The sequence below is a fragment of the Schistocerca serialis genome, chromosome 3 (assembly GCF_023864345.2).
Source record: "Schistocerca serialis cubense isolate TAMUIC-IGC-003099 chromosome 3, iqSchSeri2.2, whole genome shotgun sequence".
Lineage (NCBI taxonomy): Eukaryota > Metazoa > Arthropoda > Insecta > Orthoptera > Acrididae > Schistocerca > Schistocerca serialis.
Window position 1 is genome coordinate 807,635,771 of NC_064640.1, and position 22,990 is coordinate 807,658,760.

The window sequence follows — 22,990 nt, forward strand, 5'->3', positions numbered from 1 at the left end:
TAAAGAGATTCTCGTGGAAGTCACATGTAAATATTTGAAGAGAGGTGACCTTTTGTTCATAAATATGTAGCCAGCGAATTCAGGAACCTGGCATTCTAATTAGACTTTGCAATAATTTTGCTTGCACCATCGTGTATGCCGTGTAGCGTTTAAGAGACTAAGATTAAAGATGAGAGTGCCTACGGAGGCACAAGGACAGCCATTTATCCTCCTCCCACACGCAAAAGGAATGAGACAATGCGTATCTGATACTGGTACGCAGTACCCTCGATCAGACACTGCACAGTGCCTTGAGGAATGCAGGGCTTATGAGTAGATGTAGACTTCAGTAAAATACGATGCCTCTTCAAAAACTGAGTTACAATTACAATGACACGTCCAGTAAATTTTGCTGAATACTACACTGCACTTCAAAGTGACACAGATACACGACACTGTTTTCCAACATAGTCACCAAGTATCGAAAGACGAGGGTGAGAACGTTCGACCAATCGTTCAATTCCTCGACGATAGAAATCCGCTCCTTGGTCACGGAGCCTTTCGAGAACCGCTATATGAACGTTCTCACCGGTGGATAACCTCTCTCCTCCAGATGTTCTTTCAGCTTGCCGAAAAGATGAAAATCGCATGGTACAAGATCTGGTCTTCCCGACCAGCATCATTCGTATCTGTGCGAGCTTGGTCAAATTGCTGGCACCATTTCTCTTCGGCTGGGCCCGACATTTCAATTGGCCCGCATACCGCCAGAATTTCATGATGAATCTGTGTGGAATTTAGAGGTTTTGCCCTTAAGAGCTGTAGTGTTCCACGTACTTCAGCTTTGGAGTATGTTTCCAGTTGCCGCGAATTTCAATTGCACTCTGAGGGGCACCTGGTTTCTGTACTCCGGAAGAATTTTTTTCTGCAGAAAACCAGGAACATATTGTCTCCTCTGACAATACGTCACTCTTACTTCGCAATGGTTAGATCTTAGCGCCGTACGACGTGCGTAACTTACTGTCTCAGGACCCTACGTAGGAGAAGACCGGAAGGCATTCATTGGAAGAACTCTCGGAAGATGCTAGTACTGTTCCAGAGCAAAGAAAATTAATTTAGTGACCTACGCCTCAGGCTGTGCGAGATTTGGGATCGTCATTTGGGCAAATTGAAGGAGGATATCTAAGGAATCCAAAGACGTGTTCCTAGATTTGTAACCACTCAGTTCGGTCAATACCAGAGTGTCACGGAGCTGGTTAGGGACCTGATTCGCACAGAAAGAAAATTTGTTGTGAAGTAGACCTTTCACGGTTGCGCTTTATCTAATTATATTTACTTCTCTTTCGATTTTTCCTACAAATTTCGTGATCACAGCCCCATTTTCTAGCAGTCATTCCTGTCAACTGTCAAGTCGTCTGTTTTGGATCCGGTGTAGCGGCTGGTCACACTGGCAAGTTGGTAAGCCAAGTGCATCTAAGTGCTGTGTTTTTCACGTAGGTATATAATGATTCGGCTTACAACTTCATTAATTATAGAAAGCCGCTACGATCTCAGCGACTAGCTGCATGTGGTTAACTTTATGTTACGTGTCTGTATGTATCAACCATCTGAAGATGAATCTTCAGTGGCTCAAAGCTAATTAATGAAAGAACGGTTTTTTTTAAACCAGGATAAAGCGACTGCTTGCATTATTAATTCAAAACAGCCGCTAGCTACTACCTGTTTGGAAAACGTCACTCGACATCACCGGTTTCAAAAACTTCGATTGTGAAAATATTCGAAATGTTTCCAGCTGATTTAAATTATGTAATACATTAATTAAAAATATATTTCAATTTATGTTTTGGGGCTGCTCCACCTCCGGGTAGGGATGAGAAAAACCGAACGGTTAAAACCGATACTGGTATTTTAGGTCTCAGTAACCGGTATTTTTCGATATTTGTTTGGTCTCGCTTAAAGCAGGTTTTTCGTTTTAGATAAATTTAAAAACAAAAAAAAGAGTTTGGTTGGGCGCTGTGTGGCTTCTCAAAGATTGATAGTGTCTTTTAAAGATATTGTTTCTCATGTTAGGAGTCATACTTACACATCAGCTCATTATATAACGGGTATTTATGAAGAGATTAGACAAAAGATATTGGGCAGCGAATTAATTCATTATTGAACTTTCAACTATAGTCATGTAATTGCTGCTGATAAATTTTATATTTTGTGCACTATCTAAATTATTCATCTAAATTTTTTAAAAGAGCGTTTTTGACTTTGCCAGCAAAAAAAGAATGTTATTCCCATTCCCGTTAAAAAGTAAACATATGTATTTGCCAAGAGAATGTCTCTTTCATTCGAAGCAGTTCAAGAAAAAGATCGCTACAAATTTTGCACAAAAGGTTGTTTATTTTTTGTCATTTATATGAAATAAAAAGAGAAAGGAAGTTATGGCAACAGTAATAAATCAAAAATTTAACAATTCATTTACAGTTTTTAATAAACAAAACTTAGTTGATCTGCTTCCTGTGTCTATATAATATACCTTCAGCCACTTGTGCCGCTTAGAAACGCATAGCTTAGTTAACGTGAAAAATGGAGCACTCAGACCTCAGATATCACCCTTTAGCACTGACTATTCCTAATGCTGAAATAGTGGTATGATCCTCGATTACAACTTGATTTTGTTAACAGAGATTTATAAAATTAGAGTCAGCAGGAAAATACTGGTAAGTTTTTTTGTAGTATTCAGCCATTGATAACTTTCGAGAGAAGCAGCGAACGACGGATTGTCTAAATTTTCTTTTTATTTGCCAATTTTATTTGATATTTTGATTCAACGTATCTCGACATGTGTACGCGAATCTGAATGATCGACATCGGGTTTATTGGGAGAATTCTGGGAAAGTGTGGTTCGTTTGTAAAAGAAATCACATATAAGACGCTAGTGCTACATTTTCTTGAGTACTGCTCGAGAGTTTGGTATTCATACCAGGTCCGATTAAAGGCAGACATCGAAGCAATTCAGAGGCGGGCTGCTAGATTAGTTGCCGGAAGATTTGAAAAACACGCAAGTGTTGCGGAGATACTTCGGGAACTCAAATGGGAATCCTTGAAGGGAAAGCGACAATCTTTTCAAGGAACGCTATTGAGAAAATTTAGAGAACCGGCATTTGAAGCTGACTGCAGAACATTTCTGTTGCCTCTAACATACAATGCGCATAAGTACCACAAACGGTAAGATACAAGAAATTAGGGCTCGTACGGAAGCATATAGACAGTCGTTTTTTTCTCGCTGTATTTGTGAGTGGAACAGGAAATGGAATGACTATTAGTGGTACCGTACGCCACGTGCCGTAAGGTGGAACGTGGAGTATCGATGTAGCCTGAGGGAGACGTAGAATTTTTCAATCTTTGTGCGATGTCTACGTTTATCGCTGGAAATAATAACGAGAAACCAAAAAGCGATTATCTGAGGAACCGCTTATTCTGAGCGGTTATAACAATTAGGTTAAACTGGAGATGAAAAGAAAACGGTGTTACAGAAAACCGATTGTTTCGGTGATAACCACCATCCCTACCTCGGAGCCGTTGACTGCGAGCCTCGGCTGACCTACAGTACGGGATGTGGGAAATGTTGCGTGTATGTCGACGCAGGCTCGCGGTTGCCAGTTAGACAATGCGAGAGGACTGCAGCGGGATCTGCAGAGCCGTGGCGGCAGCGCTTGCCAGCCAAAGAGCCGGCAGATCGATGGCTGGGGCGCCGCGATCGCTGGATCGCCACGCTTGTCTCGCGCGCTTACTCCGCTTCCGCGTTGCTGTTTACCCCACATGCTCGGGGGCGCTATGCTGTACGAGTGCTTCTCGCAAATAGCACCGAAAATCAACCACACAGTGAACACAGTAACTGCAGACGTCAATACAATCTTGTGTGAATAACAATAACAACACTCAACACTCAATAGCCATTCAAATTATCATAAAAATTATAACAACTCAAAAGCCATGAATGATGAGGTGTTTCTAAAAGCCAAATATCTGTATGAAGGTGCTTCATTCGCAACTACCAGATTCACGTCAGTGTAGACATATCTTCAGGTTTATCTGTAAAAAAAAAAAAAAAAAAAAAAAATACAAATCTCTGTGTGAAATTTTTGAAATGGAAGAAATACAGAACCATAGTGTCGACATTCAAAGAAAAACAATGACAAGTACTCACAATGATTATATTTCCATACTTCAGATGTCCACATTAAAGAGTCAAACCATATAGGTGGGTTGTTATAGTAAAATTGAGTACACCCAAAATATGCTTGTAAAAATTTACAAAGACTGACTGCTCAATGAGCCAGACCTAGGGAAAAAACGGAGGAAAGAACAAATAATGACTGGGACACTACCGTGAGTAGTGTATTATTTTTTGGACGCTATTTACCGAGCACTTAGAGTGCTTTCCCTAGATTTTCGTTTATTTTTAGGCATTTTATCCCAGTTCGCAATAGTGTTCCATTCATTATTTGTTTTCCCCCGCTTTTTTCTAGGCGTGGCTCATTCACCAGTTACGGTTTGTATATTTTGACAAGTGTCTTTTGGGGATACTCAATTTTATTATGACAACCTACCAATGTGGTTCCACGGATAACTTCCCGAAAGGTGGGACTCTGTAATTGTCCATCTACATTATGGAAATATAACCATTGTGAGTACTTGTCACTATTTTTTGTTGAATTACAACACTCTGGGTCTGTATTTCTACCATTTCAAAAATTTCAAACAATGGTTTGTGTTTTTTACGGATAAACCTGCAGATGCGTCTATACTGATATGCAACCGGTAGTTCCGAACAAAGCACCTTCTTAGAGCTATGCTGCTTTTGGAAACACCTCATCATTCTTTAAATTTTTATGATAATTTGAATGGTTATTGAGTGTTGAGTGTTGTTATTGTTATTCACAATGTCTCTGAGCTGTTGTTTGTAACACACTCCTGATTGTGGAAATATTGGAAATTTGTGGTAAGGCCTTATGGGACCAAACTGCTGAGGCCATCGGTCCCTCAACCTACACACTACTTAATCTAACTTAAACTAACTTACACTATGGACAACACACACCCATGCCCGAGGGAGGACTCAAACCTCCGTCGGGGGGAGCCGGACGGACCGTGACAAGGCGCCTTAAACCGCGCAGCTATCCCGCACGGCTCTTGGTTGTGTTCTGATTTTTATGTAATGAGTTTAAATACTAAATGCCAGTTAACGAAGATTTTCTGTTCTTCTAATCGTTGTTGTGGTCTTTATTCCGATGACTGGTTCGATGCAGCTCTTCAGGCTAGTCTAACCTCTGAGAGCATCTTCATCTCTGCATAGCTACCTAAATCGACATCTATTTGTACGTTCTTAATCAAGTCAAGCCTTGCTCTCAGGCTACAGTTTTCACCCTCACACATCCTTCCATTACAAAACAGGCGATTTTTTGATGCCTTAGAATGTGCCCTCTCAATCGATGCGGTATTTTAGTCAAGTTGTACCATAAATTCCTTTACTCCCCAATTCGATTCAGTACCTTCTCATAAATTACCCGTTGTTCCCACCTGATCTTCAGCATTTTAAAAACATCTGTTCTCTTACTGTGTGAACCGTTTATCGCGCACGTTTGATTTCTGCAGAAGACGTCAACCTACACAAATACCCTCAGAAAAGATTTCCTAACACTTACATTTATATTCGATGTAAACAAATTCCTACTTTTCAGAAATTATATTCTTGCTATTGCAAGTCTGCATTTTATATACTCTCTACTTCCGCCATCGTCAGTTATTTTGATACCTGAACAGCAAAATTCATTTATTAATTTTAGTGTCATTTCGTAATGTGATTCCCTGATCATGACCAGATTTCATTCGACTAAATTCCATTACTTTTATTTAGTTTTATAGATGTTCACCTTATAAACTCTTTTCAAGAAATAATCATTTCCATTTAACTAATCTTTCAAATGCTCTGCCATCTCTGACAGAAATACAGAGTTTATTTATTCTCCCTCAACTTAAATTCCCCTTCCAAATTTTGCTTGGTTTCCTTTACTCTGTACAAACTGATTAAAATCGGTTAGGTTACAACTCTGTCTTGCTCCCTTCTCAACCACTGCTTCCTTTTCATATTCTAAGACTCGTATAGCTGCAGTATTCTTTCTGTACAAGTTGCAGGTAACCTTTCTCTCCCTGTATTTTATCCTTACTGGCTTCATAATTTCAGAGAATGTATTCTAATAAACATTTTCAAAAGTTTTCTCTGAATTTACAAATACTGTAAATGTAGGCTTCCTTTTCTTCAGCCTGTCTTCGTACGGGAAGTATTGCCTTGCGTGTAGCTACGTTACTTTGGAACCCAGTCTTCCACGAGATCGGCTCCTATCAGTTTTTCCGTTCTTCTGTGAACAATGCGTGCCAGTGTTTTACAAGCATGCCATATTAAACTGATGATTCGATAATATCCAAATCTGGTAACACCTACTTCAAACTACTCGAACGATTTTCGTCTACAGCACTAGTTGTGGAAATAAACCCATTCGACATAAAAGTACTTCGTCTGATTAAAATTTAAAAAAAAGCCGCATTAGCAACTGCGTAGATTTACCCACTGACGTGAACTAATCTGTCTTGTTGTACTAACATTTTCTTTCATGATCTATGTTCAGCGTTCTCGAAACATACCTCTGAACGTAAGGAAGAAGGGCTAAAGCATAACATGCCGTCGACGTCGACGTCATTAGAGATGAGCACTAGCTCATATTGGGCAAGGATGCACACGGAATCCGTCATAGCCTTGTTTGAGGAAACGTCCCGGCATTCTCCTCTTGTGCTCTAGGGAAACCGCTCCAGGACGTAGTTATAAGTAGCTTTGTGAAGTAGTAGCAAAGCAACTTTTGCTTTGTACATTGTATTGCAACTACGCGAATAATTTCATAAGCAGCATGACAGCAAAATGCATTCAAGTTCTAGTTTTCCCCCTTAAATGAAAGTGACACGAAGGGAAGTATTTATACCGGTAGGCAAAATCTAACAACATTTCTTTTGTTCGATTTAACATTAAAAACTTCCGCCCCCGGTAGCTGAGTGCTCAGCGCGTCTGAACGTCAATCCTAAGGGCCCGGGTTCGATTCCCGGCTGCGTCGGAGATTTTCTCCGCTCAGGGACGGGTGTTGTGTTGACCTAATCATCATCATTTCATCCCCATCGACGCACAAGTCGCCGAAGTGGCGTCAAATCGAAAGACTTGCACTCGGCGAACGGACTACCCGACGGGAGGCCCTAGTCAAACGACATTTACATTTTAACACTAAAAATGGTGTTAAAAACACAGCCCTCACGTCTGAGAATTAAGCTAGTATAGCTATATTAATCATACTCGCTGCTTTTGGTTATGTACACTTCACCAATAGGTTGTTAGCATCGTTCCTTCTATCTGCTGTGTACCTGTAGTGAGTGTAAATAGTGCAATTGTTGTTCGATCCAGGATTACTGACCTGTTGGTGGTAAGTCGTTAGTCAAATATTTAGATGTTACATTCCACGATGACTTTTAATGAAATGACCAAGTAAATCTAACAGGTGGGAAAGAAGATTCCAGGTCAAGATTCACTAGAAGCATCCTTAGAAATATAGTTTATCTATGAAGGAGACTGCTTAAACTACTGTCCGTTTCATTCTTGAACATTGTTGGTCCTTGGTTAGAATCGGTTAACAAATATGACAGAAAAGTTTCAAAGAAGAGCTTTCTAGTAAATGTAAAAAGTCACTTAACAAATGTCAATGGGATACAATAAAACCTAGTCGTTACGAAGAAAAGAGGATCGCCCTTAATATTCGAAAACCACTTTCGAATGCGAAGGAATGTACAAGTATCATTTCCTCTCACATACATATGGCTAACGTCATCGACGCTAAGATTAAAATTTGGACTCATTAATAGACGTACTAGCACTATTAGTGAGTAGAACAGCCGAGAGAACTAACGTTACTGAAATGCCGTCACACACAAGTTACAGTGGTTACCGAACACGAATATGTATACACATTTAGATTACGAGAAAAATTTCTGTACGACAATTTTAAAATGAAAAAGGTTTTGTTTTCTACATGCGATAAAGGGTGCACTTTGCTATGAAAATAAGGAATAAAGAGTCGGCCTCCAATTGAAAGTTGAAAGGGAAAAACGCTGACTGGTGGGCTTCTGTCAACACTTCAATTATGTCAGAGAGACTCTACGTGACTTCCAGAAACATGGAACCGTGATATTGAAAGCATCGTCTGAATTCACAGCTAGTGCTTGAAAGCTTGCTTACGATTCTTGCGGATGAATAGTGGTAACTTTAAATAGTACCATTCACCAAAGAGTTGAGTCATATCTGTCTCAAAATGAGACAAGAAATTACCTTCTAAACTACCAAGTAAAATAACAGAGTACATGTGGAACGTAAATAATTGAAGTTTCAGTTGTGTGTTCGCCATTATCCATATAAAAAATTGTTATAAGAGTTCAAGGTGTGGGATCAAGGCATCTGTCGCTCATGTCGTATTAGCACACACTTGTGAAACGATGTCGTGCGGAACGGGAAGTATCCGATACTGCGTTCTGCAAATTCCTCTGTCGCATGCTCCACCTGTATCTCCCGCAGATCGCCAGTGTTCCAGAGTTGATAGCGACGTAGTTTTAAGCTACGTCGCTAAAAAACTGCAACGTGCTGGTCTCACGTAATGAAAATACCAATGATGGCCTAGAGAAACCAAAACATAGCTATCACCGACTTGTAGCCAGCAAACACTGAGATCGGGTCTTTCACTTCTAGTATCCCTTGAACAATACCAACAGTTACGAAGAAATATCTATCTCAAACGCTATGATGTAGCAAAGGTAGACATATTCAGGATATATTCTTATCTGCAACATCCCATATTTTTTGAAGAATATTACTAAATTACGTGTCTCACAGGGAGCGGGAAGGAACGTGGAATGGTCCTCAGTTCACATCCAAGGAAAGAGAGCTGTGTTAGTAAAAAGATAATGAAAACAAGTGGACTGGATGTAAAGTGTCTATAGTTCTGTAGTTTGTTTCCAGAGCACAATCACTATATTGTAATTGTCACTACACTTGTTTCTTCTTTTCCTTTTTCAACAATCTGTACTTTTTTTAAGGTAGTTGGTTATATCTTCTCATTATCATTGTTAGAAAATACAAATAGTAGTGTAGCTCTGTTTTGAAATAAGTTGTTTTCGTATCCATTGCAGGTGTGGAGGCTCGACTTGGTCATGGTGATACTTTTCAAAGCAATCCCTTTAGAAAGCACAGACGGCGAACGCCTCGAGAAATCCCCCGAGTGCACTCACCCGGGATTGTGCGTCAACCCGTACCACATTAATGTTTCCGTCCGAGAGTTAGACCTCTACTTGGCCAACTTCATCAACAGCCACGGTAAGTACCCGTCGCAGTCTACTTCGTCTACATGTCTGTTGGTACTTTTACTAAGAACCCTTGACTGCTGACATCATCTAAGTTCTCAGAATTACCTGCAGTGAAGTGGATTAATAACCCTAAATAATTTGGTCTCCTAATCCGATGTCTTTGCCCAGTTATGTTGTATGGGGTTGTTGGTAACGTCCATTGATTTTTTGCCGTCAAAAAATTTTGAGAAGTAAGTGATTTTGGAGGGGCCTCACAGTATTGGGCTATCGATCGAGGCACAGGGGGTGAAAAAATTACAGTGAGCATGTTTTACTTCAGAATGACAGCAAAAAGATCCATTCGCTTGATAAGAGAATGTGCGAGTCGGCTGGCGTTTACGTAGGAAGTTCAAACATGTAAATCGTCCATAAAAATCTGGAGAGACAGTAAAATGGGACGTGTGCGGTGAGTAGGCTGCTCGTGTCTGTTATGTTGTTTCCCATGTTTCCCAAAAGGTTTATAAGTCCACACACGAAATACATCGGTTTAAAATTAGCGGATGAAAATGGGCCACTGTCCTACGCTGACGGCACTGTCAGACGAACCTGGTCTGCAGTAACTCTTACGGAATAGTCTTTCGACGAGCAATGCCAATCGTACCATGGTACTCTGCTGTGTCACTTGTTAACTGACTTGTTCCATATATTGCAACACGAACCTTAATCAACTACCAGAAACAGAAGTACTGTTGCGTACTTCTTTTTCTTTCCGCATGGCTTTTCAGTGGAGCACAGATTTCTAGTGACAGGGAGATTACTGTGAAGTGCTTCACCGTTTGTTTTGCCATGTTTTCACCAAACTAATACTAGAGACAATAACGAAATAAAAGAATGCATTCACAGTATTTGCAGTACACGGAGCAAGTCAGTTAATAAGTGTCACAGTAGCGTAGCACAGTAAAAGTGTCACTGCTAGTCGAAAATACTTTGAGAGTTACTGTAGATCAGGCTGTGACTGACTACCTTTTAACATGTTGTTAACGTTTGTCACAAATAGGTTGCATTTCTGTATGCTGTTAAAAACAAAAGTAAAGAAAAGTATATTTATAACCATTGTACTCCAAAGTCATTTATCAATCACACTTTCTAATGAATTTTTAAGAAGTCAAGCACCAGTCACATTTAACAGTGATTATTTTATTGGAACAGTGTACTTGTTCATTTTCGTTCCCCGTTTAGAAGAACCCCTTCTCTGTCACCCCACAAACTTCTTATTAGGTAGTATTTTCAGCGCAGAGGGAATCTTCGTTGAATGGCGAAAAACAGCCCATACAAAGACACTCTGATGATCGCAGGTACAAATGAAGGGTGTCTAATAACATATCTCCTGAAGACTGCAGTCACGCAATATACCTCAAAAACCACAAAAAACTAGCATCCTTTGTTCGTTTCGTAATATAGTGGTTTGATTTCTGAGGCGCAAAATTAGCGATGCTTAGAAACTAGCAATACGTGTATACCTGAACTTAAGACGTGTTGGATGCGTTTCATAACATGCTTAGGTCATACTTAGGCGTTCATTTCTGGAAATCATATTACTATGTTGTACTATCTAACTTTTTTTGTAATCATCGCTTATTCTTTCTTTCACGAATAAGTCACAAACTGCTGTTCTGTCTGAACCTGGATTTTATGCAGTTTGTCACAACATCTTAGCTACTACAGAGGTTTCTTCTTGTTTCCCATCTACCCAATTCGAGTCACAAAACCGCAGCACACGCCGTTACATAAATGCTCATCTCTGTCTCTGACAGACATTGTCACTTTACATATCATGGACAGTGGTTTCACTAATCGATAACAGACGAACTGTGACATGGTCTGGAAAAGCGGGGAAGTATTACTCATGGAAACAAACAATATGAGCACCCAAGGAGAATGACGGAACAAAGAAACCGACGTCTAAAAACTGAACTATGAGGTAAACAAAGATTAGTCAGGGAGTCATCAAGTAATATGATCTGCTTTCGATAGTCTGTAACAAACTTCATTTTACTTCATGTAAAGTACAGAATAACACCCTGCATCCTATCTCCAGGAGTATGGAAAACTATCATCCCATAAATTGTCGTCGTCTTGAAATCTTCATAACGAAATATCATTTTCTTCGTGAAACAACTCTAGCGTGATCAGGATTATTTTATATTAAGCTACTTACGTTTGTTGTCAATATTGCCTTTCCTTAGGTAAAAAAGACCATTTCTTTTCATAGAGAGATCGACAGTCTAAGCTCAGTCAACGCACCAGCTGAATTGCTCTAGCTAAAAAAAAAAAGGTTAATAAGATTGAGAAAGAACAATGGACACTATTTTAAGAGCCTCTTTTATTATTATTCTACGTGTAAACGGATAATCAATAACTTTTATACATCAAGAAGTATTATAACAGAAGGAATTAAAAAAAGACATAGTCTGTACAAATGAGGAATACAGCATCGCTATTGTTTCTAGACTACTACGAGGAGCTCGTGTAGCGAATAAACTAAGGTTACCACAAGAAAGCCTTTACACTTAAATATTCGTAAATATGAAATTTATTAGTCGCATTTTTCATTTCGGTTGGAAGCATACCGAAATGGAACTTGCAGAGTTGTACACACCTATATAACGTTTAAGGAATCGTTATCTTAAGCGCAGATTGTTTTCGTATGTAGCGCTCATCGCGTAACTACTGCAGTTCCATGTGACTGATTCCATATTATTAGCAGTGCGTCTACTGTCCACTATCCTTCGTTCGACATGTTCATGTAAGTAACGAAAAGCGTGCGACTGAGTCACCCGCTCTCTCTCTCTTTCTCTCTCTCTCATCCGTCTCCTCCTCTTCCCTTGTCCCGCTGATGAGCGTGTGCTTGTCTGCAAGTGTGCGTGTTTGTGTGTATGTATATGTGAGTGCGTGCTTGCGCGCGCGCGCGCGCGCGTGTGTATGTGTGTGTGTGTGTGTGTGTGTGTGTGTGTGAGGGAAACAGAGCATTTGGCTGGCTCCTCAGACTCGGCGAGCGACAAATATTTCTGCAGTATGTCGCACTTGCGCAGCTTCCTTTTCACGTGACATAACATAGGGGCCGGCACCCTCCAACCCTCGCACTGGCGCCATAAAACGACGACGGAGACAACGCGCAAGCAAACTGGCGAGGGGCCGTTATTTACTGCGGCTAGCGGCATGGCGCGGCGCGGATTTCGTGATTATCAATTGAGACGCCTGGATTCATCCGCTATGAATCGCCGCTGCGTGTATCAACGGCTGAAAAGTCAAGCGCACCTCTGCCGCCAGCTCCAGAGCTTTACGCGTGTCTTATCACAACTCGGAAAGTGGGTCTCTCCCCTCGATCATACGCACTGGTATTTGTAACACTTGGGTCATCGTGTTAGTTGCCATGCGCACAACACCAGGAAAGTTTTGTCATAAACAACCTCGAAATGAACATTCTCGATGCGGAAAAAGGAGAGGTTTCATTAGTCTATCACAAGACCAGCATTTGCCCCTGATACTGTCTGATCCACGCAGAGCTGATTGCCTCGGGTAAAGATCCTTTGCAGCCACCTTTCGCTTCGGGCTAGACTGATCCGTGATTACCATTTTATGTAGCGTTTCCCGCTCCTGTAACCAGACGGCTTGTGTTTATCCTTGAACTTCAGCGATGTCGTAACTGCAGACTGCTTACGCTCTACCTATATCGCCCCGAGTACAGCAAACAACTGCGCACAAGCCTCAAAGCTGACGCTACGATTGCCCTTGACTACTGAATTGTTTAAGAGACACAAGCAAGCCTATGTGGTCATACACACATTCTACCTATAAATAATTACACCTATGCGAGAATATTATTTAAATTTACTTCCTCAATCTCGCTAATCGTGTCTCTCTGAGCTGAAAACATCATCGTCTTATTTGGAAGGACTTCCCCTTTCCATTCGCGATTTCGGGCAGTTGAATGTCGTGGAATTCGAGTAGTCGTCAATGATCGTTCAGATTGCTTTCGACATCTCCTTGCCGTGGCTGCTTGCTTTATGGTGAATCCAAATATTTTAAAAGTAAATTTTAGGAAGGCTACCGTTGTAGACTGTCTCGAGCATTATGGCTATCAAATTTAGAAACGTAACCTTTATTCTCCAATTTGGTTGTTAATTCGTAAATGACGGTTGCCAAGAGCTCAGAACAACTGGGCAGGTGAAGTGCAGTTGTCTGATTGCCACCAGATTTTTAGCCAAACGTAGTGGCCCCGCATCACATATCACATGTGACGGGTATTTGCACAGAATTAAGGAGGAAAATCTGGATATAGTGATGGTTTACCGCCTCGAAAAACCATCTTTCTTGATTGCCTTGTTTCCAGATCTTTGGAGCTACAACTGGTACATACATCGTCTGACATTGATGCTATAAAGTATGTTGCTTGTAGCTTACCCTAATATTTGATCGCATGTGTTCAGTTTCGTAACTTACATCAAGTTTGACAAACTCTCTTCGTAGCAGGGAGACTTTTCCACTACATAACGTGTTCTGCTTATACCGAAGGATCACAAAACTTGAGACATCTTCTAGTTAGTATTTTATTCGACCTGCATAAAGTTATTCTGCTCAAATTGTCAGATGAGGAACCGATCCGAATTGACACACCAGCAATAAAATCGAGATTCATTGAAGTGTATGTAAGATTAATACAATCTGTTTTTTGTTTAGGTATAGCTACTAACATAGAACCCGTCCCGACACATGAACATTGTCTGTGAGAAGTCCTGTGTCTGTCATGAAACGCATTTGCAGCTTGTGGGATGCTTTGAGAATTCTTTCTCCATATTTTCTAGAGATTTAGCAGCATTAAACAGTCCTGCGAATGAGACAGACTCACAAATAACAATATGAAAACATTAGAAAGTCACAACCGTTAATGATAATTTATTACACCCAGAACTATTAACAGGTACATCCAAACAAAGTTTGGACTCCAGCCCCTAGATCACCGCACAGAGTTTATTGTCAACGTTTCAAATGTGTGTGAAATCTTATGGGACTTAACTGCTAAGGTCATCAGTCACTAAGCTTACACACTACTTAACCTAAATTATCCTAAGGACAAACACACACACCCATGCCCGAGGGAGGACTCGAACCTCCGCCGGGACCAGCCGCACAGTCCATGACTGCAGCACCTCTGACCGCTCGGCTAATCCCGCTCGGCTAATCCCGCGCGGCTCCGCCGTTCCCTTTCAAAGGAACCATCCTGGTATTTGCCTGATGCGATTTACGGGAATCACGGATAACCTAAATCAGGATGGCTGGACGCGGGTTTGAGCCGTTGTTCTCTCGAAGGCGAATCCAGTGTGCCAACCACTGCGCCACCTCACTCGGTCAGAGGAGATAGTGTTACGGTGTGGGAGCGATTTTAGTGTTTGTGGCGCAGTCTCCCTATTGGGCTTAAGAAGACGCTAAATCAGGAAAGATATGAACACATTTTACAGCATCGGTAATGCGTGCAGAAGAGGAACACTTTGGATGCAATGATTGTTTACATCAGTACGACAAAATGGTTCAAATGGCTCTGAGCACTATGGGACTTAACATCGGAGGTCATCAGTCCCCTAGAACTTAGAACTACTTAAACCTAACTAACCTAAGGACATCACACACAGCCATGCCCGAGGCGCGATTCGAACTTGCGACCGTAGTGGTCGCGCGGTTCCAGACTGAAGCGCCTAGAACCGCTCGGTCACAACGGCCGGTTCAGTACGACACTGCACCCTATCATAAAGCAGCATCAGTGAGGCAATGATTTGGGAACAACAACATCCTGAAATGAACTGGCCTGCCCAGAGTCCCGACCCAATGGAAAACTCCTGGGGTAAGTTAGAACGCTGACATCGCTCCAGTCCCAGCGTCGAGCATTTCTGTTTTCTCTGGTTTCGGCTCTTGAGAAGGAATGAGCTGCCATCTGCCATACCTCCGTAGACATTTAGACATTTCATGGAAAGTGTCCCCAGCAGAGTTCAAGCCGTCATAAAGGCGAAGCGTGGACACATCCCAAATTAATGTCACTGATGTGTGTCCGGATACTTCTGATCAGAGAGTGTAGCTTCCTTTTTCGTCAATAAATTTTGTCCAACATTTTTCCAGTGATTAGATTTCATTCCAGAGGTGTGATCCTACAAGATCTTCACAATTCCCATCTACGGATGACGTAACCTCTCCACTGGACTCAAAATGTTTCCTGTTCACAAATGTCCTCGGCTGAGGGATATCGTCTTAGTCAGAGGGGACTAAATATGATGAATAATGTGTTGTTCCACCAATTCGTCCACCAATTCGCTGTGCTTTCTGATTGCTCCAGCATTTTAATGGACAGGCTTTCCTTTTTTTATTTCGCTGTGTAGGCCTCTTCTCACAACTTACCCTCCAGTTCTCCCAGAAGGCTTGCCTAGTACTAAACAGTTATTAGTTTGATCTTTGTAACGTAATCAGTAAGAAGACTGCCTTTTGCATCACAGCACACCTCTTTTTCGTAGATAAAAGCGACGTCGCCTTAACTGATGAGCCGGCCCGTGTGGCCGTGCGGTTCTAGGCGCTTCAGTCTGGAACCGCGTGCCCGCTACGGTCGAAGGTTCGAATCCTGCCTCGGGCATGGATGTGTGTGATGTCCTTAGGTTAGTTAGGTTTAAGTAGTTCTAAGTTCTAGGGGACTGATGACCACAGATGTTAAGTCCCATAGTGCGCAGAGCCATTTGAACCATTTGAACCTTAACTGATGCAGAGCCACCGCCTCCCACAAGCTGGCCTGATTAGTTTCCCTTCTGCCGTGAACCCACATCTCAGCCACGGCTACAAATCGGTGCATATAATCAGCTGAGCTCTTTTCAAAATGTTCCAGATATTCCAAAGAAACTGGTTTTCGAATTTGCTTTCGGTGAGCATTTAACAAACGCGGCATCCATCTTGCTCTGTTTCCATCATAGTTAATTCTTCCTACGATATGTGCAGAATACTTACCTGCGACACGCTTCTGACGTCAGTTACTTCGTACAATTTTAATTCCGTATTGGCCGTGCGGTTCCAGGCGCTGCAGTCCGGAACCGTGGGACTGCTACGGTCGCAGGTTCGAATCCTGCCTCGGGCATGGATGTGTGTGATGTCCCTAGGTTAGTTAGGTTTAAGTAGTTCTAAGTTCTAGGGGACTGATGACCTAAGATGTTAAGTCCCATAGTACTCAGAGCCATTTGAACCATTTTTTTAATTCCCTATTGGCGATTGCATTGTGCAGTTTCGCAATGTTTTCATCTCTGGTTGAGTTATCGGTACGTCTTTCGCAAGTATCTTTTTGGAGTGAAGCTAAAGAACATTTGAATTCAGTTACCTATTCCTTAATTTTTGACAATAGAAAAGCATACGTCATATAAACTGTCATACTTGTATGAGTATCCGTTGGAGGTAAATCGTCGAAAACAATATATAATTGTTTGGTTGCGTGCTATTCTCGTTTACCTATCTAAACGAAAGACGATTGGTTTAAAAGACCTTGTAAACACAACTAATCGGCAGACCATGTAAAAGTTTGACTTACTTCATTGTGCTAAATTTATAAACCAAACCTCATTTATAGTATTTCTGTGCTAGGTCGTCAGTTGTTTCCATTTCCTCGTACTTTAAGTACGTATGTTTCCCGCCGGACTGTTACTTTGAACAAAAAGCACTATGTTACCTGGTATTATTGGACTTGAAGCAGCCTTGCCTTGCTTTGATTTGGCAACTTGTTCATTCGGCTCTACAGTTGAACGTAGATTCCAATTCACATTTTTCACATGTGTCACAAAGCAGTGCCGGATGTATGCGTAAAGTTATGCAATACCAAAAATCCTGGTGGCAAACGTGGATCAAACTATGTGAATCACGGAATACGTTGCAGGTCGCAATTTATCATTTGTTTCACCAAGGCTGCACGGAACGGGTGGATTTAGGAAACGCATCAAATACTGAAACCTACGATATAAACACGGTCTATCACAATTTTGAACTCCTGCAGGTGAATCCACTGCGTAATCATTATGGCCCTTTCAGCCTCTAATGTTGAAATCATAAGGCGCTGAAGTAACTGCTATTTACTACCTTCCACCTTCAGTTAGCGTGCACGCCATAGTTTCGAAAGCGTTTGTCCTTCTCATTGTTCCTCTAAATTGTTATGAACCCATGCGCCACTACGGATTTTCCGGCCATTTTCTGTGTAACTGGTGTCGCACAAGCTCGTATGCTATATTGATTGGAGTCCCGGAGCCTCATTATCGGAACAAAGAGATCGGACGAACTGGGGCGGTCTTCCGCAGTATGCAGCTGGCCGCCGTTCCCGCTGCTGACCACTGTATCGCCTTCAGCTCGTCTCTGCGACTTCCAAGCCCCCGTCCGTCTGTCAATAGATAAAGTCTGACAGTGAAAGGCAGATAATTTTGCAAGCGCTGTCGCACCAACTTCCGACGAAGCGCCGTCAGTTTGGGCACGTTTGATTGCAGACGAACTGACTTTGATCCAATCTTTACAAAAATTGCCATACGCCTGCTTTAATTTATCTTTTTCTCTCGTCTCGCACCGGTTTATGTATAAACTATTTTATGTATATATCATCGTCCGTATCGCTATTATCCTTCCACTTCCTGGAGTCCTTTCTGTGCTTCAGAGACATCAGAGTCCTCGAAATACTTTCAACATTTTCGCTAATGTTCTTCGCACTTCGAAATACTCTTGTATTCATCTCATGATACATCATCATCGTCATCTTCATGAGAGAAATACGACAACGAAAAAGAGGTCATCAGATATGAAGCAACTGTTATACCGTCCAACGTGATGTTAAGTGAATTTAAGGCTTTATAAAGTACCCAAATAATTAAACCCAGTACGTCACACTGGATGGTAAATGTTCCACAGCGACGAAAGTAACGTAATAGGATCTCTATTCTAGAATGATTTTCACTCTACAGCGGAGTGTGCGCTGGTATGAAACTTCCTGGCAGATTAAAACTGTGTGCCGGACGGAGACTCGAACTCGGGACCTTTGCCTTTCGCGGACAAGTAGTCAACCAACTGAGCTACCCAAACGCGATTCACGCCCCGTCCTCACAGCTTTAATTCCGCCAGTACCTCGTCTCCTACCTTCCAAACTTCATAGAAGCTCTCCAGCGAACCAAGCAGAACTAGCACTCCTGGAAGAAAGGATACTGCGGAGACAATGCTTAGCCAAAGCCTGGGGGATGTTTCTAGAATGAAATTTTCTCTCTACTGGTTCGCAGGAGAGCTCCTGTGAAGTTTGGAAGGTAGGAGACGAGGTACTGACGGAATTAAAGCTGTGAGGATGGGTCGTCAGTCGTGCTTGGGTAGCTCAGTTAGTAGAGCACTTGCCCGCGAAAGGCAAAGGTCCCGAGTTCGAGTCTCGGTCCGGCACACAGTTTTAATCTGCCAGGAAGTTTCAGGACCTCTATTATTTTCAGTATCCATAAAGATCAGCAGCACTGTAAGATTGTTCGCTGAAGATGCAGCTGTGTGCAGGAAAACATCGTCGTTGGACGATCACAAGAAATTGTAGACACACTTGGACAATATTTCCGGCTCTCTTTAAATGTAGGTAAATGTAATATAATTCCTACAGTAAAGAGAAGACCTATGTACAGTGAGGTGACAAAAGTCATGGGATAGCGATAGACACATACTAGGTGTTTTAACAGGGTGTAGAGAATGCTGCACTGAACAGTTTGAGTTAGGGAACCTGGGGTCGGAGAAGCCAGCTTAAGGAGATATGGAAGTAAACTTGTCAACCAATTTGTCTAGCATTACTGTTTTCCATCTCATTTACAACTAAGATGCGCACAGGTTTACTCGTACTGTGCTGTTTATTTACATATACATTCTTTATTCCCTGTAAGGAAACAAGGAGGACGCGCTTCATTACTAAGCAGTCATGATGCAGGTTTTGTTTACTTTACTTGCCCATAAGGTGGTTCTGTTGTACCATATTTACATTTTCCCATGACAGAAAGTGCTATGAATCAACGACAGACACATTCGTTATTCAGTGCTATTCAGAGACTCACAGTACAATACGATGGAGCAGTACCGGTACAATTCCGCAGAACTCACTGACATGCACCTTGCGTATGGAGAAGTAAGTTGCAACGCTTTCGCTGCTGAAAGGCTGTACAGGGAACGACTTCCTAACGGGCATCATCCGTAACGACGAGCGTTTTTTTCTCTCGATCGACAAATGCCAGATTTGTAGCTGCCTGTGATGTGATTCGAAACACACCCGAAATATTTGTCATGGTGCGTCAGATTCTTGTTCGCCGATGTCATGCTTGCATTGACGTTGATGGTTCAAATAGCTCAAATGGCTCTGGCTCTGAGCACTATGGGACTCAACTGCTGAGGTCATTAGTCCCCTAGAACTTAGAACTAGTTAAACCTAACTAACCTAATTACATCACAAACATCCATGCCCGAGGCAGGATTCGAACCTGCGACCGTAGCGGTCTTGCGGTTCCAGACTGCAGCGCCTTTAACCGCACGGCCACTTCGGCCGGCGAGGTTGATGGCCGCCAGTTTCAGCACATTTTGTAAGAGACACTACAAATGGTACATACCCGCCAGGGTAGCCGAGAGCTCAAATGCACTGCTTCCTGGACTCGGGTAGGCGCGCCAGTCCCGGATCGAATCCGCCCGGCGGATTAACGACGAGGGCCGGTGTGCCGGCCGGCCAGCCTGGATGTGGTTTTTAGACGGTTTTCCACATCCCGCTAGGTGAATACCTGGCTGGTCCCCACGTTCCGCCTCAGTTACTCGCGTCGGCAGACATTTGAAACACGTCCGCACTATTTCACGATTTACACTCGCCGCAGACAGTTGGGGTACACTGACTCCGTCCTGGGGGGTACGGGGTGGCGGCAGGAAGGGCATCCGGTCATCCCTAAAACTAACATTGCCAAATCCGGTGTAACCACGCCGACCCTGCGATCGCTGTGGGACTATGGCGTCATCGAAGTAGACTACAAATGGTACATTCACTGTGTCAGTGATGATATTTGCAGTTAACTGTAACTAATGTAAACAAAAGAGTACACAGTAATGTGATTTTATTCCTATTATCTACTCAAGCTGGCTTCTCTGATCCCAGGTTCCCTACCACAAATTGTTCAGTGGAACATCCTCTATGTCCTGTTAAATTTTTGCACGCTCTTATTGATACGCCCTGTATATATATGGCGATAGTATCACGTACACAGGGTATAAAAGAGCAGCGCATTGACGGAGCTATCGTTTGTACTCAGATGATTCATGACATCAGGATTCCGACGTGATTATGGGCGCACTACGGGGATTAACAGTCTTTGAACGCGGAGTGGTAGCTGGAGATAGAGGCATGGGACATTCCATTTCGGAAATCGTTTTGGAATTCAATAGTCCGAGATCCACAGTGTCGAGAGTCTGCCGAGGATATCAAATGTGAGATATTGCCTCCCACCACGGACAACGCAGGGGCCGACCGCCTTCACTTAAAGACAAAGAGCAGCGCGTTTGCATAGAGTTGTCAGTGGTAACAGACTAGCAACACTGCCTGAAACAATCGCAGAAATCAATGAGGGACGTACTACGAACGTACCCGTTAGGTCAGTGCTGCAAAGTCTGGCGTTAATGGGCTGCGGCAGCAGACGACCGACGTCAGTGCCTTTGCTGTGAGCAGGACAACGTCTGCAGCACCTCTCCTGGGCTAGTGACCATATCGGTTGGACCCTAGACGACTGGAAAACTGTGACCTGCTCAGATCAGTCCCGATTTCAGTTAGCAAGAGCCGATAGTAGGGTTCGAATGTGGCGCATACCCCACGAAGCCATGGATCCAAGTTGTCAACAAGGCAACGTGCAAGCTGATTGTGGCTCCATAACGGTGTGGGCTGTGTTTATACGGAACAACTCCTTACATTATTCACATTTTACAAACATGATTTTATTCTTAAATTAAAACGGATTTTCTAAAGAACGACGTTAATTAATGCTATCAGAAACTCAATATCAAACAACAGTTGTATACAGATTAACAATTTATCAGACAATACTTTCACGCGTGCATAATATTCCGTTTACCCTACCAGAAAGTGCAAGACAAGACTTCATGATGATTTCTTTATTCAACACATACCGCAGTTACAATGCCTCATCAATGGTAAAATTATCCCGAAATAACACACAAGCAGTAAGCTTGGTAATCAATTTCGTGTTTTCCAAGAGAACTAGGTTGAATTTCATCTGTTATCATCTTCTTCCTTCTATCACTGCCATACTGTCTTTAACGAACATCACTTCTCGTTTCCTAACGTTATTCTGATACTTGTGCAGGGTGGACTATTTTTTAAATTCCGGATCCATCATTTATGTTACCTCTGTGTACTTCCTATTCACTCATACTTATCTTACATGAGCTGGAAATAAAAGTTGTGTGCGTTATATTTTTGTTAGTCTTGTATTTTCCCTGTATGATTTTGTGTTGAATTGTTTGTTTGTGTATTGTGCATCTGACACGAAAGTGGGAAACTTGTACGTCATTTCTATAAGGGAAAAGGGGGTTGGGGGGGGGGGGGGGGGAATGGGAGCGGTGCCTGAAATCTGTATCTCCAGTGGCCACGGGGAAACAGACTAGTGGTCGTTACTCCGGAGTGCCCCTGTATACGCTCATCGTAGTTAGATACACGAATAGGTCTCATCACTAAATTTTACAGAAACTTTTTTTAAATCAAGTAATGGAAACTCCTGATTGGAATATCAACAATTAAGGAGAAGATAGATTGCTACTCACGACAAAGATGTACGTTGAGCAGTAGACAGGCATAACGAAAACACACTTTCACATTAGCTTTCGGCCAAAGCCTTCTTCTGAAAAGTAAACGCACATACCTTCATTCACACAAGCAAGCACACCTCACGCACACATGCCTGCCATCTCCGGCAGCTCGGTAATGTGTGCGTGAGGTATTCTCGCTTGTGTGAATGAACGTGTACGTCTTTTCTGAAAAAGTCTTTGGCCGAAAGCTAATGTGTAAGGCCTTTCCGTTGTGCGTGTCTGCAATTCAACGTGTTATCTTTGCTGTGGGTGGCAATCTACCTTTTCCTGGTATGGTTCAAATGGCTCTGAGCATTATGGGACTTAACATCTGACATCTGAGGTCATCAGTCCCCTAGACTTAGAACTACTTAAACCTAACTAACCTAAGGACGTCACACACATCCATGCCCGAGGCAGGATTCGAACCTGCGACCGCAGCAGCAGCGTGGTTCCGGACTGAAGCACTTAGAACCGCTCGGCCACAACCGCCGGCTTTCCTGGTATTGTTGTTTTTATAATCAAATTTATTCTACGAAATAAATGGCACATTTACACACATACAAGCTGGAGGAAGCTGATAGCACACCGTATCGTATAGGATGCCACTACGATAGAAGCGTATGAGGTCCTATAACGTCCCTCACATGATAAACGGGATGATATTTTGATTACTGTGTATCTTATG

At 42.3% G+C, this 22,990-nt stretch overlaps 1 protein-coding gene across 7 annotated transcripts in view; it reads left to right on the forward strand.

The window, feature by feature from the left end:
• LOC126470658 (nuclear factor 1 X-type) overlaps positions 1-22,990 on the forward strand; it is a 597,492-nt gene that overhangs the window by 275,152 nt on the left and 299,350 nt on the right. For all 7 annotated transcript variants that reach the window (XM_050098642.1, XM_050098644.1, XM_050098646.1 and 4 more), the window contains exon 4: positions 9,247-9,430. In XM_050098642.1, coding sequence (XP_049954599.1) covers positions 9,247-9,430 — 184 coding nt within the window. The remainder of the gene's footprint in view (positions 1-9,246; positions 9,431-22,990) is intronic.